At 38.7% G+C, this 18091-nt stretch overlaps 1 protein-coding gene across 3 annotated transcripts in view; it reads right to left on the bottom strand.

Annotated features, from left to right (window-relative positions):
* Positions 1–17690, bottom strand: part of LOC145981313 (retinol dehydrogenase 14) — a 56837-nt gene extending 39147 nt beyond the window's left edge. Inside the window, exon 1 of one of the 3 annotated variants that reach the window (XM_083114515.1) lies at positions 17556–17690. Coding sequence is in view for 1 of the 3 variants with exons in the window: in XM_083114513.1 (XP_082970639.1) it covers positions 6442–6457 (16 nt within the window). In the remaining 2 variants the exon portion in view is untranslated. Of the gene's footprint in view, positions 1–6441; positions 6533–15926; positions 16021–17555 lie in introns of those variants that run through there. The other 2 variants (XM_083114514.1, XM_083114513.1) reach the window with 2 other exon arrangements.
* Positions 17691–18091: the final 401 nt, after the last annotated feature.

The raw sequence follows: 18091 nt of genomic DNA, 5'->3' as shown, positions 1-18091 counted from the left end.
GTAGGTGGCAGCAGCCCTGTTCTTTTGATCGGCATTTGTTCTCCCATTTAAATACATGGAGAATTAGATGCCGAACGTGCTGCTATTACATTAAATTGCAAGTTTAATATCATCTTAACCTCAGAAATGATGTCTGATCATGATAGTTGAATAATCAGTGCTGTAAGAGTAAGACTTATGAAAAGACGATCGTCAACGACAGAAAAAAAGCCTTAAAATTTGCACAGCTCTTGTTTACGTCACTTGCAATTCTCACAATTTAAGTGATCTATTGTTGAGAATCCGGTAAAGAATAAAGCATAACAATTCCGCGCGACTAAAACTTTTATTTTTATAGTTGATTTTAATAACTGACTTTTTTTCACGTGATATTATACTTTTTCACGTAGCTAGTAAATATGGTCCTTTGTATTATATACACACATTCATCGTCAAGAATAGTTATTACAAAAAAAAAAATTCTTGTGTTTCATGTCTCGCAACCTCTAGGGCTATCTTATTTACAGGAATTACAATTTTAAAATTGTTGTTACCAAGGAAAAGAAGGACGAAAATACGAGGGGAGAATATCTGCTTAATACAATGAAAACATACGTTAATATTAAATTATCGAATAGGGCATAATGTCAGTCATAGTGTATAATAATATATATCATGTCTTTACGCACTTAATACATTTTTCTTTATAATTTTGGGAGTTTCTTCGATTCCTACCCGCCGTTGAATTACACATGTTTGCAACCAGGAAAAAAAGCAAAGCACAGTGTAAAAATTTAAATTTTTGTATTATCAACCCATGGCAGCTAGAGACGACCCAAATGACATCAGGTTTAGTGTTCTTTGTGCATAAACGTACTATATTTAGCTCATTTTCGCAACCATTCCGTTGCGCTTTAATTTATTAATTCCTAGGTTCAGGAGAATGTAATTTTCGGAAACTTATGCCTGGCTACATAATCTTTAAGCTTTGCTAAACCCATTTTTATTATCGATTTACACGAGAAATTCTTACCTTCATTGAAAATAACGTTTGAATAGCCATCCCATCGTGCTCCAATATAAAGCTTAGGGCAACCAAATGACGAACGAAATTATTTAGGGACACAACAAGGGTGGCGCCGCCACCATGTAAATCGGAGGGGGACACAGGGGTCAGATCCCAACGTCAATTTGTCCTCATCTTGACATTTGAGGCGGGTTTTGCCTCCTAAAACCGTTTTTAGCCGAAGCAAATAAACATGTATGACTTCCTTTGGGCCCCTGTATACACCTGCCAAGTTTCATGAAAATGTGAGGGGGACACAGGAGTCAAATGCCCACTTCAATTTGTCCTCATTTTGACATTTGAGGGGGTTTTGCCCCCTAAAACAGTTTTTTAGCTGAAACAAGAAAACGCGTATTTCTTCGTTTGGGCCCTTCTATACACCTGCCAAGTTTCATGGAAATCGGAGGGGGACACTTAGATAACCTCCCTTGTTAGTCTTACACTTTGTAATTATATAACACTGCATATATTATAATGTTTTATTTATGTGTGTTTCCATTTCCAATATATTCGAATAAATTCAATGCAATTTACAAAATCACCTCTGACATTTTATGTTAAACAAGTAAGATTATTTTTGTGCACGAGTGTGTTAGCCGATGAGTAGCGAATTATTTTAGGAACAACACTTGAAAAAAAATCTTGTAGGACTAACAAATGAAAAATTTCTTTGTAATCGAAGATCATAATACCTTTTAAGGTGTGGTAATATTATAATGGGATACGAAACTTCCGGATCCGGAACTATCGGATCTGGATCCGAAATTTTCAGATCCGGATCCGGATCCGTTTGGCCATCTCTAGTCAGAATGTGGGCCTATCTATAACCGCGTTTGTTACAACCTGTCCGGTTTCCCGCGCTAGCGATGACTCGACAGTTTTTGTGCCAATGAGAAACGAGGAAACAAATCGTCTGCTGGGCAGCGAGGAGCGAATGGAAGCCAGAAGAGAGGTGCTTACACAATCGCTGTTGCCACGTTATGGTCTAACTCCCATGTGTTTTGTTTGTGTCTGCAAGAAACTTGCTTTGTTAACGTGATGCTGATTAGTGTAGTTTTGAATTTGTGATTTCCCGCGTATCTTATGCGCAACCTGGCCTCGGCTTCTACCAACGTCGGGTTCACCCTGTCTACAGCGGCAACGCCGCGTGGGTTGGCAAGCGCGGGAAACGTGACAATATCTACCAAACTTGCAACGCTTAGTTAGTGTGGTTAGGTTGCTTGCCTTAGTTAAAAATATATACACATATTTCAAATTCAGAAACATTTTTCATGTAAAAAGTACTAAATAAGCAAATATTTGGAACAATCATATCATTTCAGTGAGAATAATGGAACATTTGGTAGCCCCTGTAACCCAGCCACACACTTGCGATAGGTGCAAGGGTGAGATGACGTCAGAGGCTCGCTTGCTGATTGGATGCTTCGGGAGTTTATGACTCGCACCCAGGCTGCAAATGCGTCACAGCCAAAGACGTTACTGCAATAATCCCACTCTGCTTCTTGATTATGGACTGGGCGAGCCCCAGAGTAACTTTATACAGAAACAGTGCCGGAAAAATTCCCACTTGAATTCCCGGAAACAGATCTGTGGTGTTCTGCGTGGCAGTGGAGGAAATGAGAAAATATTTTCCTCTCTTTCGAGATAATTCAAATAGATTCCTCCTACGTATTGCATTCGTCAACTTTGACCTTTCGCGAATCATAAATTACCAGCTTCCTCAGAGCTGGACCATGAAACTATATATACATACAGGTAATGGACAAAATAATATGAACACCTTGGTTTGGAAAGGCCTATATACGCCGTCGTGGAAAAGGAACAACACAGCAGAGATTTCAACCATCTAGTGGCGATGAAAGCAAATATGTCAGTCTATCAGAAGCTGGTGTGAGAGTTGCATGCGAGCAGTCAGCTATCCGTCAAATGCAGGTATGTCCGACCTTTCAGACTTCCAAAGACGCATGATCATAGGAGCCCGCCTGGCTGGAGCATCTGTGACAAAAACAGCTACACTTGTTGGTGTAGCACGGAGCACAGTGTCAACTGTTCTGACAGCCTACAGACAACATGGAAAGACAACGTCTGCAAAGGAGAATAGTGGGCGAAAATCAAAGTTATCCAACAGAGATCGACGTGTGTTGAAGCGAATAGTGACTCGAAAGCACAAGACAACACTGTCCCAGATAACCGCAAAGATGAACAATCACCTCCAGGACCCTATATCAACGAAAACAATTCAAAGGGAGCTGCATTTTGTGAACATTCATGGCAGAGTTGCCATCCCCAAACCGTTGGTGACTCCACGTAATGCAGTGACACGAAGAAGTTTCTGCCAAGAGCACAAGAATTGGACACAGCAGCAATGGGAACATGTGATATGGTCAGACGAATCGTCTTTCACATTATTTCAGACCACAGGACGTGTTTATGTGTGGAGAACTCCTGCTGAAGCATTTGATATTGACTGCTTAGTGCCTACCGTGAAACATGGTGGGGGTCTGTGATGGTTTGGGGGGCTATATCTTGGAATGGTGTTGGCCCACTTGTCGTCCTGCGTGGGAGAATCAACGCAGAGAAGTACTGCACCATCCTGGGTGACCACCTCCATCCCATGGTTCAGACTTTGTTTCCCGATGCATGCCCCATCTTCCAAGATGATAACGCCCCTATTCACACTGCTAGGTGCGTTGATCATGGTTTGATGAGCACAGTGATGAGGTAGAACATCTCATCTGGTGTCCACAGTCCCCCGATCTTAACATCATTGAGCCTTTGTGGAGTATTTTGGAGGCCAAAGTGCGTAATCGGTTTCCACCTCCAATGACACTTTCGGAACTTGAGACTGTCTTGTGCGAGGAGTGGCTACGTATTCCAGTTCACACTGTACAGGACCTTTATTTGTCTATCCCATGTAGGATACAAGCTGTCATTCAGGCAATGGGGGGCCCAACCCCCTACTAATACAAGTTTTCTGCAATTGCATTGGTGTTCATATTATTTTGTCCATTACCTGTATATAGATGGCACACAGGTCAAGGATATGCTAATTAAATTAGCCTTTCCTTGCGATTACGTTCAAGAAAGAAACAAAACAATGTTAATAAAATGCTTACGTCAGACAAAGCCAACCATTAGAAAAATCAATTGTGAAGCTGAACGAATGTACCCATCAGCATAAAATATTTCATAACGAACCTTTTTACGTAATGCTGCTGCAACACGGCAACCAATACAATTCAAACACGTTGAAAATCACTCTCAAACGTAGCAATCCCAGCTGATGTGATTTTCCTTCAGTTGTAACTCCACATCAAGAAAAAAACGGTCGCTTGTAATACAAGGCCACAGGCCAAATATTTAATTAATTATAAACTCTTAGGATAATTTGTTTGTAATTTTCTTTTACGTAAGATGTTTTTGTTCGTACTCATATAATGAGCTCTTTATAAAGGTTGGAGCTGCACTTACAGCACCAGTATTGTATAATAATGTATATTTTGTAATACATGATCGCAGACTATATTTACCCGACATACCTTGTCTCCAATATTTTCACAGGGCCTCCCCGATGGCGTAGTGGTAACGTCGTCGCCTTGTAATCAAGGAGTCCCGAGTTCGATCCTCGGTGGAGGTGCATGGCACAGTGGTTCTAGCCCCACTCTAAACTGTAGGTCCAGTCCAGATTAGCCTTTCTGTGCATAAAGTGGACTTAAAGCAACAATTGAATCCAATATTGTCACAAAATCGTCTGGGACTGGTCTACCAACATTTCTAAATTAAATTAATTTTGCTAAACCCCGTTTCAAAAATCTTTCCTTACCATTTCTTTCTTGGTCAAAATATCGCCGTGTGAAATGAAAATGTCACGACATTCCAAACTTCAGATTTATCAGACAGAATTCTAATATCCATAGAAATTTCCGTATAATCACGAATTAGAAACAAGATCTGTATCACATGTAGAGATATAAGCCAAATTGTAACCAAATGAAAAATTGGGTAACTTCACATTTTCAAAAATCAATAACTACTCAAGCAGGCAACACGTTTCCCATTATTAAAAAAAATGAGAATTTATTTTTCCTAATAATATAAAGATAATGTTAATTAAAGCTACTGTTACTTCAACAGAAATTATAAATAAAATGTGTTTAAATACTAAGTCGTGCCATATCTTGTACCTTTACATCTCTTGCAAAACATTTCGCAATAGTACATGTATATTTGTCTCAAATTAAATTTATTTATTTAGGATTTATATGTAACTCCTAAGTTTGTAAATTATTTATTAAAGCGTTATATGTTGACCTGCTTACATAAAAAATATTCTATTCTATTCTGTTGAATACAAATTGCTTTTAATTTCAAAATGTAGCATCACATTCTAATTTTGCGTCTTGTCCACATTATAATATGATAAATAAAATCCTTCAACATAAAACCGAATATGTTAAAATTTTAGTCATAATTTTTCGAGGAACAAACAAATTACACATGAATGGTCTCGGTAATGTCCGTCAGATTTTAATCGTGACCTACCTACCTCCTCCCCTCTCTCTCTCTCTCTCTCTCTTCCCCTTCTCATTTTCTATCTGTCTGAACTACCGGCGAGATGTATATCTCAGGCACAATATAAGAGATTAAATACCTGATAGATATAATAATATACAAAAAAATAATAATAGCAAAGTACTAAAATAAGATCTCTTACAACAACATTCTGTTTGGGAAACAAAATTTCAGTTCCTTTAAAACTTTTCTTGTACAGTAGGATCCATTAGTATTACCGTGCAAATTGTCCATGACTATTTTCATTAATTTTTCTCTGACAGCCTATGTGTTTTTAAGCGATGGATTTTTATGTATGCTGGTGCAGAAGTTGTCAACAGCTTGTTTTGAGTTTTCCTTTAATTCTTGAAGCTCTTATTGGGTCAAATAAAGTGCACGAAGATAGTGATGGACAATTTGCACAGCAATACCCACTGTACTCTTCATTTGAATGCCACTAAACCGTATCGCACATATAGAGAATCCTACATTTTGTAAGGAATGAATAGAAAATTTTCGTTGCCTTGCAGAAGAGAAGCGAAAGCACGAACATCAAATCGCGTAATAATCAAGATAAATAAATCAGCTGTTCATTTCATTAGGGGCCAATTAGCGAATAATGTACTTTTTCTTTTGAAATAACATGTGTAACGTCTTCGATCAAAATTTCCTCCAAGCATGTTACGTCATTTCCTTTACATACCTGACTACTTTCGGTAGTTTATAAAAAAAACTGGACAAATAAAGTCTTTCACTTCCTCTTCTATAAGCAAACTCACTTCCTTCATCGTTCTTCCTTAACTCATGTATAGCTATAGAGACAGTCTTGCAAGTCGAGTACTTACACATGAAATCCCACATTTCTTCTCGGTCTGGATAGGCTGGCTGGCTACCTGACTGCTTCGCCTCTCGAACTTGGATTGAACGAAAGACTCGCGTAATCCCCTGCCTCTTGCAGCAACAACAGACCTGACTTTCACCACTTCACACAACCCAGAATGTTTTTTGCGGTCGGGTCGCTCTGTGTAATACCTCCAGGCATTTTTAAGCGCTCAGCAATGTATTGAGGAAGTGCTTGACCTATGAACATACACTTAAGCCTACCCACCCCTTGCGTAAACAAACATTTTGTACAGAAAGCATATTTTCTAGAATGACAGAATGCCTTAAACGGGGTTTACATACCTTCGTCATTCAGGCCAAGTTCGTATGTTCGTACTCAGCAAATCTTCGGTGACACAAAACGGTCAATGACCTGAAAGCATGTTCCGTTTTAGTCAAGAATGAGGTATCAAGGCAATGAAAGAAGAATGATTTAATCTTTGTGTTGCCTTTCAATTTATCCTTTAGTGATTGTGGCACACTTTGAATGCCTAACACACTTACCTGGTTCCTATTGTGCACTTTTTACCAACAATGAAATTGTGATAAGCTTCGAGCGAGCAATAAATGCCTTAGGGGAGACCGGGGTAATTAGAACAGGAAACAGCCTGTAGAAGTTCCACTGTAAATTACTCAGAAAGTTACTGATGGATTTTTTAAAAATTTCTACCATTTCAAAGGACATCTTTTGTATATTTTTGAAAAAAATACTGACCATACCTGCATTGCAAATACTCGTCCAAAAAAAATAAATTGTCATGACACCATAAAATTGTTCCAATTACCCCATTTGGGGTTAATGGAACATAAGTTAGAAATTTCAACTGAATAGCTTTAGATTGCTGTTGGGGTAATACAAACATCATATATAAATGTCCCATTTACCCTGCAAATTTGAACACAATAGCTCTACCTCTTCTGGAGTTATCAATGCTTGTTTAAATAAAATCCCAAGTTAACGTCTTTTTTCATAAAGTTCAATTTCCCAGCTATGAAGCAAACATGTGTGAATGAAAATCAGTGTTCTATGATTTATTTGAAAGGTTACAGGCCATTCTACAATGTAGTAAAGAAAAAACTTCTAATAGTTACATGTACAATCTAGTATATCAATTAGAAAAAGTACAAAAAAGCATATTTTTTGGAGGAAAACTTACTCCAATTTGTAACAAGTAGTGCTAATACTTATGAAAACACTTAAGATAACTTACATTAACAGGTTTAACTGTCGTGAAAAACTAATATATACAGAAATTAAGCTTATCAGTCTCAAAAAACAATTATATATGAAACCATAAAATATAGGCTACATGACAAAAGCTACACCAAAGAACACTTGACCCATATTAACATTTGTCAGTTTGGCACCAGTAGATCTACTGATTTGAATGTTTGATTTCTTTTTTGAAAGCTTCATACTTGCTCTTAATGATGTCATACAATGGAAGGGTAAATGGACCGATTCCATTTAACTCCAAAGGTCCGTAAAATATAAACTTCCTATCAATTTCCTCAACATCAGGTCTTCGTGCCCAATCGAACTTGCCAGTTTCTTTTTCCTCCAGAAACTTGATTGTTGCTTTAGACTGGCCATTAGAGATTTTAATAATTCTACCAACATTCCACTTTCGCTCGTAATATACAGCGTAGTACTTTTCCAGTTTGAATAGGCCTACATCGTCATCCTCTGATTCTTCATCGGCCTCATTAGGCCTACCACTTTCCTCATTGTTTTCCTGTGTTTTGTTCCGTTTTGGAACAGTTGGTATACCAGAACAACCTGGCTGATTTTCAGCTGCTGGGCCTGGTTCACTTTCGGCCTGTGGCTCCACGTCATCTTCAATGTCGGTGCTGTTTTCATCATTGAGAGATAGGTCTATTTCACTTTCTGAAGAAGTAGAGCTGGATTGAAGGGACATTCTTTTCTTGTCTTTTTTGGTCTTTCCTGTGGGTATTTTTTTCTGAGTAGGGCGATTTCTTTTTTTGGCACTGGTAGGCCTAGTAGACATTTCTTTCAGTCGCTGCATAGCATCTTCAGTTGTTAGAATTTCGCCATACTGATCAGAAAGGCGTACTCTTGATAGATTACCACTAGACATTGTTCTTGGATTTTGTCCGCTTGGTCTGTGTTGTTTACTAAGAGATTCTCTGATGAATTGTTCAAAAGACAGATACTGGGATGGTGGTGTAGTACTTCTATTCAGAACATTTTCAACATCTGAAGGCGTTGGCATTGCTGTTGAAGTAATGGAAGAGGAAGGAGTGGCTGGTTGGCTGGCAGTGTGAATGTTTACTGGATCTTGAACTGCTCCTGGTGGGATGTCAGTGGAGGCAGTTGTATTTCGTGAATTCTGAGTCATCTGAACATCAGCAACAACTGTTGATCCAGGTTGTATGTCTTCTTGACTTTGATTACGAAATCGTGCTAGGGCAAGGGGGTCAAATTCTTCACTTGGAAACATGGATTCATCCAGTGGAAACAGACCAGTAGTTTTAAATCCCGACACTAGGTATGATTTCTTGAAACTCCTAGACCACACTCTCCCTATGTACTGAGCAAAGACAGACTTCGGCAAACGAGCACCAGGATTGGTTCTGTTCCAGTCTAAAAGCAGGTTGTTCCAAAAGTAGTTACGTTTCATGGTATTTCAAGATGATGTTCTTATTACCCCATGACTGTTCTAATTACCCCAAGCAAAATCAAGCAAATTACGCAATGTTCTAATAACCCCTTTGCAGAAATTTTTGGGGTAATAAGAACTTTGCTTATAAAAACCAGGCAAATTGCCCATAGACAACCAAACTCACATGAAAAGATGTGTGCCCTTATGTTTTATTATAGGGGTGAAGAAAATTTTGCAAGGGTTCTTTCATTCACATCCAGTATATTCAGAAGCAGAGAAACACCAAACATGCGTCACATCATTTTTTGCAGGTGTATAATAAAAGTCAAATAAAACTTACTTTTGTGTAGTTATTCCAATAACAAATTTTCTGCATGTAGGTTTAGTGTAGGTACATAGGTATGAAATGTTATTACACCAGTCTTTTCGTTTTAAATTATTCTACATTAACATGTTCCAATAACCCCATGTTCTAATTACCCCGGTCTCCCCTATATCGATATAGTTTTCTTGTTCGAAGACCATGGTGTAAAAAAAAATTGTACGTCCCAAAGAATCACGTTTAGAAATTGTGCACAAGAATTTCTTACGCCGCCTGAAATTCGTATATATTATATACTATAAATATTTAAGTAGGTTGTTAAAAAACCACTGTTAAATAAAAATATATCATGTTCTGTATTTGGGTGGGCTGCAGTGGCGTAGCCAGAACTTGGCGGGGGGGGGGGCACCGACACCAAACTGATGTGCTTGCAAATTGTTATAGAAAATTAGTAGTGAACATTTGCAATGTGCCATTCAATACGTAAAGCAGCCCCCTTTTGTTCTGCTTCCGCCATGATGAGCCATACAGTTAATATGTAGGCCTATATCAATTATGATTAATCGAATACTATATTTGAATTGAACTAACTGTAGGTCCAGTCTATTTGTCTATCTAGGCATAAAGTAGAACTTGAACCAGTGTGCGAATTAAACATTTTTGCTTTGGGTTTGATTGATTTGTTAAATTTTACTTTGGTTTTCTGTCACTTTTGGCTAAGCGCGAATTTTATATTTGGGGAATGCTACGAAATCCGTTCTTTTTGGAGCAGTTAAATGCGCATTTCATTGCTGTTGTTATTATTATTATTATTAGTAGTAGTAGTCATGGGCGTCAGCAGGGGGCCCAACCGGTCGGTTGACTCTGCCCTGAAAATTTTCTATTTTTTTCCAATTTACGAAGCACTTTACTTCGCCTCATTTCGCGTAACTGTTTAGAAATGGTCTTGAGATATCGAATTTGGTACGAAACTTTCATAATTTGCAACACTGAAACACTGTTAATTTGTAACTTTCACACGTTCCGAAGCTTCTCATACTACTGCGTTTGCTGCTGCGGTTAATGTTAGAAGTAACTATTATGTAAACTTGGTTGTAACAAGTACTATATTATTCATATACTAATAAACTTATTGGATGCTAAAATATACTAAACTAAAACTGCTACTGCTACTACTATTAGCAGTAGTAGTAATAATAATATAATAACATAATTTAAAATATCGATAATGCAATAATTTTAAAAATGAACCTCCCCTTGACATACTCCTGCATATGGCACTGGTCTTTATCACAATATTTTTGAGGGGAGGAGTGTCATCGACATCTTCGATTCGAACCCCGCCCCTAGAAAAATTTCTGGCGACGCCCATGTTAGTAGTAGTAGTAGTAGTAATTCTAACAATGGCTTTAGTGAAATATTAAAATAATTATTAACTTAATAATAATTAACTAAATCACTTATTTTACACGCTAATCTTCTTTTGGATCGCTCACTACACTTCTGCTTCTATCAAATCTTATTTTCCATCCATTGCTGCTTCATTTTGAAAAACTTGCTAGTTGTGATTATTGTTTTAAGTCCACTTTATGCACAAAAAGGCTAATCGGGACTGGACCTACAGTTTTAAATAGAAACCGAACCACTGTGCCATTTAGCTACCTCCACCGGATATTGACTCGGGACTCCTTGATTACAAGGCGACGACGTCACCTCTACGTCATCGGGGAGGCCTGAAAAACATGTTAGTCTAGAAGTCTCGTTGCATAAGAAAAGTAGCTGTTTTTATGGAACTAATACTTAACTTCTTTGAATGTTGACTCAAGCTCTTAAAACTGAAACTTCTGTAAGCCATTATTTTTTTTATGAACGAAACGAGCTTTCCATTAAATTCTACCTTCAGCTTTCAGCCAACACATAAAACATTATTAGGCATTTCTTGATAATAAGATGTGCCAGCAATTGTACTTATGTTTGAAAGCACAAAAAATTGCGTCCTTCATGTGGTCACAAATCACGAAATATTTTTTTCACTCAGCTGTAATTTCTATATGAACCCTCTTCTTCATACATCACATTGCGTTACGTAACACAATAACGCTATGTAAGAAACAGTCAACATTATATAAAATGTGCACGTAATCAGTTACAAATATTCTTCCTCACAGCCTACCAGTTTCAGCCTTTGAGGGTGAGACGTTTGTGTTTTGTTTCTTAAACGAATTTATCCGCAACAAGAAACACGAGTTAAGATATTATAGAGAATGAACTGAAATTCTAAATTCCGAACGGATTTTCAATGGTCTAGGCTCAGTCAGTGCCAGTGCCAGGGGGGCGAGTGGGGCAGTTGCCTTTTTTCCACTTTTGACCCCGCACTATGCTAAACCTTATCTACGAGGGAAAGAAAACTGTCTTTGGTAAGACTCTACGTCCTTTTCCTACGGAATACGTGTCATATATCGTTGGAAAGCTTATTGTATAAGGAATTCAACAACGTAAATCCAAAAGCGAGGAAAAATTACCTGGAGGAGGAAATCGATAAAAACCGATGTTGTCCTGATATGCGTAATTGAACGTACTGAGGAAATTTTTCGATGATGAAGCACATATTTAGGAGTAAAATGAGTGCTAATGGAACCTAACCTAACAGACCTAACCTAACCTTGTAGGCATACCTCGTCCCCGTGATTGGTTCGTGGGGCTATCGTGAATGGTTCGTGGGGCTACTCGTGCATGGTTTTTGGAGCTAACGTGAATGATTCGTGGGGCTATCGTGAATGGTTCGTGGGGCTACCCGTGAATGGTAAGTGGGGCTATCGTGAACAGAAAGTGTAAAAAGCAAAATATATTTACCCGAAGAGATGCCGGCTGTCTGCAAGCACGGTTTTAAACGATGCATTAAATTATTACTGGGGATAAATGTATTTTACACTATCTACAAGTTTTTGGAACCTGTTCTTTTTCATGCACCATACACACGCACAACGCACCGAGAACGCAAAGAAGAAATCACCACGCAGAACGCAAACGAGCAAAGCACGCGCATTCACAACGCGGACACAAAGACGAGCCTGCAGTGTTGTTAACTCCCATCGGTTACCACCAAAAGGCAATAAGGACGTAAAGTAGAGTCTAGCCCTGTCTTTGCTCCCCCAATTTTGGCACCTTGCCCCCTAATATTGGAACCCAATCGCCGCCACTGGTCAATGCATATATTTCCGTCACAGCTGTATGGGTTCCGGGTTCGAATCCCGGTCTGGGCATAGGTATTTTTGAATGCCCATTCATCAATTTCATCATATTATCACTAATACCCATCTTTGCGATTAGCCAAAACTGGAAGAAAAGCCACGTAAAATAAACCACATCAATCAATTGATCAAAATCGTCACAGCTATTTACTGTCTTTCGACGCCGGAATGCTTTCTGCCTACCCGATTGTTCTCGAGATGCCGACAGATCCGTTCGACCCCTCCAATGGGTGAGATGAACGTACGGATGGTATTTTTGTGTGTATATATTTGTATTTGTGATGGCGTGACTCCTCAGAGGGAAAATATAACGAAGACGTCAAGAAGTTTTCACATAAAATTACCACTTAAACGCTTCGAAATAACTACTAACGAGAAGTTGCTCACACGAGAGCAGACGAGAAATGGAAGAAAGTAGCAAGTCTAGAATTGCGGGGTTCAGTGTCCTTTGAAATCCATGTGTGTGAATTTGTGTTATTAAATTGTTACGCACATGTGAGGAATCAACCATCGTTCTTGTGAAGCACGATCGAATGCGAGTCAAACGATTCAGTTTTATCCAGAAAAAGAATTAGAAAGAACTCGTATATTCTCTATCCAGGGAATCTCTGGAGTAAGGTCGCGCATAACGGTACAGAAGGAGAGAAAGCGAGTGGGCGAAGTGAAGCAGTGCACTCCTTGAAACGGCTGGTAGCTGCAGTCGCTTTTGCCTCCACGCAATCCAGTTCCCCAGAGACTTGTTTCCGTTCGCCTACTCCAGCGATTCACGGGACAGAGTATACGGTTACAAGTTTCCCTGATATGACTTGTGAATCCTCACTTGTTGGGGCATCGACTTTTATAAAACAAATTTACCGAGATTTTTTCCACCTGCTCAAGCTACTGCGTCGCCCACCCAGCGTTGTATAAAGTGGGTACATGGAGGAAACTCTGGGGGGAGTAAAGGCGGCCAGGAGCATGGTGCTGATCACATCACCTCCACCTTCGGACATGATCAAGAAAGTGTTGGACCCACGACAGCCTTTCATGGGGAGCACTTTATATCTTTTTTTAATTTACCGGGCCGCGAACTTACAAAGGTTGAGAACCAGCATTCTAAAGCAAACTCGCACAGAAATAGATATACTGTTCACCAGGCATGTAGCCAGGGGGAGGGCTAAGGGGGCTGAAAACCTACAAATATCTGATTTAAATAGTGTATAGTAGTTATTAATTTTTACTTCCTTAGCAAGATTAAACATTAGATCGAAAAACGTTTAGTGTATAATAGCTTATATTATATATAGCTTATATTTTTATATTCTAAAATTTAATCCAAAGAAAAAATGGATCCACAGTTTCCAAAATGTATAATTTTCTTTGTGAGAGGTCACACAATATAAACTTTATGAATAAAATTTGGCCGTAACTTTTAAAGATAAATTTGGATTAAAATTGGTTTATTTTTAATAACTTATAATAGTTATTATTGTCATTATTATTTCTACAATCAAGTTTTTATCAAGTGCCTGCCCCTATTTCTGGCGACGCCTTTGCTGAAAATGGATGAGCCCTCCCCGAAATAAAATCCTGGCTACGGGCCTGCTGTGCGCGCACTGCACTTCTGCCTTGTTGCACGTGCAAAACCGGAAGTCCTTTGGCCTGAGGCAAAAATCGGTTACACAGTCCCCATGTTTACTCACTAAATACGGCTATCTATTTATTAATATGGATGAATTTGCCTGTATGTAAAACATTCCAAATAGAAATAATACATTCATGAGCATGCGCGTCTGAATAAGAAATTACTTTAGCCAAGGTCAGGTGAATGTCTTAAAAGACAACTTAGCACAAAAACGCTTTGTCTGTCGTGACTATCTCCTTGCAGCAGCGCTGTCAGAACAACCACAAACAAGTGCTGATTGCAGGTACTTCCACAGGGAAAAGAAGAAGTTTTTCTCGTCATTTTACAGTGTTGCCAGTTACGATCATTTGGCATGAAATGGAATATTTTGCTCTTAAAATCACGACAAATTCAGCAAATTTCCATATGTACTCTGTAGTGGTTTGGGTTGCAAAAAGCCATGATTGTAATTTATTTTTTATAACAAGGAAATGAAATTGTCATTGAATTTAGTATAGTGTGAGTATTCTTATCAGCTTGTCCGTCGGTTGTTTGTAGTACTAATTTAACCACGAGAAGAGAATCAAAAGGATAAATTACGTAATTATGTTATAAACATACCTTGGCTCAAGATCAAGGCCTGGGAAAGGGAGCATGACGCGTGGTAAGCGAATCGAGTCCCGTCATCTCATCGTGCTTTCCAGACTCAATGCGTCGCTTCCTCTTTCAGGGGAGGGGCCGAGGGGGGCTCCTCCTAGGAAAACTTAGCATCCCTGCTCGACCATTCCTCTTCAACCGTCCTCACCATTGAGTTAATAATGTAATTTTGGAATATTCCTGGGTTTGCAAACGGATGTGGAAACCATATAGGTCTATAGACTGATGAATTAGACGATGGTACAGTGGGATCCATGAGTATTACCGTTCAAATTGTCCATCACCATGTTCGTGCACTTAATTTGACCCAATAAGAGCTTCAAGAATTAAGGGAAAACTCAAAACAAGCTGTTGACAACTTCTGCACCAGCATACATAAAAATCCATCGCTTAAAAACACATAGGATGTAAGATAAAAATAATGGAAATAGTCATGGACAATTTGCACGATAATACTAGTGGATCCCACTGTACAAATACTACGACACACTCATGCCTTACCCATAATTCATTATCATCGTCGCGATTGGCCCAAGATGTAGAAAAGAGACATAAAATAACCCCAAATAGATAAAAGACGTATCTGTATTGACTTAAACCTTCTGCAGAATACACATTAATAGGACCAAATTGAATTAAAGGTCAAGATTTCGGTACAAAAACTGGGCACATTTCTGGTTCAAATGCAGTAGGGTATATCTCTGCCGCCGAAACAGCTGAACAACAACTGTCAACTGTCTGCCCCTGCAGATAAGCATATGATCGGCACATCCAGATTGACCGTGCAAATCAGTAACGTTTGTCGGTCGAATCAAATGTATTTTTACCCAACCGACAGAAATGTGTATCCTGAAGGGTCTTGTTACTGTAATCTGACGCTGTATCTTGAACAGAAAACAGTGCTTAAAGAGCATCGTTGTGTTTTTATAATACTCGGGAAAACAAATTGTATAGAGTTAAGACCGGAATTGTAAACAAGGAATTAACTCACCTGTGTCACTGTTGGGATTCAAGTACTGCCGACCAAAACATCATCCGACTTGAGGTCACGCGGTTTTACCCACAATTCCCGTGAACGTAAAGGAAATTTCGTCGAGAGAGAGAGTGAAACGTCAAACAGGTTGTTCCAGTTTTTGGAACAGATGTAAGACTACGTACAGTGGGATCCATGAGTATTACCTTGCAAATTGTCCATTACCATGTTCGTGCACTTTATTTGACCCAATAACAGCTTCAAAAATTAAAAGAAAACTCAAAACAAGTTGTTGAGAACTTCTTCACCAGCATACATAAAAATCCATCGCTTAAAAACACATAGGATGTAAGTGAAAAATTAATGAAAATAGTCATGGACAATTTGCAGGGCAATACTCATGGATCCCACTGTACGTAGGTCCTTTTCTACAACAGCGAGAATGCTTCTTTCATTTAAGTTCGTGGTGGTAGTATTTTTTTCTGACCTTATGGATAAATGCACTAATTAGTTTGTATTTGTGTCTTGCGTCACTTTTTGCCATTTATTTTCGAGCAATGAGGACCAGTGTTGATTAGATGGAATCGATACTAAGAACTCCTATGACAAATAGCCCTTTAGCCAAAATATGCGTTTTCGAGTGGTATTTACATGTGTACAGTGGGATCCATGAGTATTACCGTGCAAATTGTCCATGACTATTTTCATTAATTTTTCTCTTACATTCTATGTGTTTTTAAGCCATGGATTTTTATGTATGTTGGTGCAGAAGTTGTCAACAGCTTGTTTTGAGTTTTCTTTTAATTATTGAAGCTCTTATTGGATCAAATAAAGTACTCGAACATGGTGATGGACGATTTGCACGGTAATACCCATGGATCCCACTGTACTAAATCCCTCGTCTGCCTTCTCACTACCCCCCCCCCCTTTCTTGGTTCGATACACGGTGGAAGCACATAGTGGTTCGGATACCACTTTGAACTGCAGGTCATTTTTTCCTGGCACCTTCACTGTATCTCGTGGTTGAGTCCACTTATCATAGCCTACTACAAAACAAAAAATACAGCTTAAACCGGAAGCACATTGTTATCGTCCCTTGCATACCTTTATAGTATCGTGAACCAAAGCTAGATACATTCTTCCCATGGTCTTTAAATTATGCAAAAGATTGTTCAAGGACACAATAAGTGAGTTAACGAATTATTATAATTGGTATGTACAGTCACGGACAGTTCTGGGTTGTAATGATATCATTGAAAGTCAATGAGATTGCTAGAACCCAGAAGTGTCCGTGAATGTACGTGCTGCCTTCCTAACAACGAGACCCAACAAATCTTGCTTTGCAACACTGTATTTTTTTCTTCGTAGATTTCGCGTAATTCTGAATCTTAACAACGTTTTGCACTTATAAGTTCAGTGTAAAGAAAAGACATTTAGAACAATTGAATTTCAATGTTACGGATACGAGGAAAAGCACGTCAGAAAATAAAAAGACTGGGAGAGACTCTGCAAAGTTGATTTAAACTAACGAACAGATGTGTTGGGGTCATTTAAACATATCTGGCGTAATTAGGTAGATTTGGGAAAGATATATTCCGACTTCAATGCTGTTTCTTAATAACTAGCTAAAATCTGGAAGGTACTTACAAGTTACAACAGAAACAAACAATTGTGGTACAAAGTCAAATTAAAGACACTGTCCATACGAAAAACACTTTCAATTTCAAGTAATGTTCCCCCAGTAGAAATAGTTGTCAGTGTTGATAAATCTTACGAACTTCGAAGTATGGTTAGCCTTGATAGACCCTACTATCACGTTATGAGTAGCATGACTGTTGTGCAACTCGTGCATTATCTGTGTTCGTTTTTTTTTCTTAATGTGTTGTCTAATTCCTGACGAAATATTGTAAATATGTTCAAGATGAACTAGCCGGACATGAGTGTTCTTTGTTAGTGTCCTTTCATCAGTTTTATCATATCATTACTCATCATCTTCGCGATTACCCAAAAGTGGCAGAAAAGCGAAGTAAAATAAACCAAATCAAGTCTAAATCTGGCAGGTGCCAAAACAACACGTTACGCTACCTTTCAGGACCATAACAGTTTTATACTTTTGTGTGTCATCAAGTTTTATTCCCGAGCCATGGGCGTCCGGAAGGGGGGGCAACGGGGGCCGTTCACCC

Source organism: Lepisma saccharinum, chromosome 29 (genome assembly GCF_977018435.1).
Source record: "Lepisma saccharinum chromosome 29, izLepSacc3.1, whole genome shotgun sequence".
NCBI classification, from domain to species: domain Eukaryota; kingdom Metazoa; phylum Arthropoda; class Insecta; order Zygentoma; family Lepismatidae; genus Lepisma; species Lepisma saccharinum.
The sequence above is the reverse complement of the archived record's forward strand: the minus strand, read 5'-3'. Positions and strand labels throughout refer to the sequence as shown.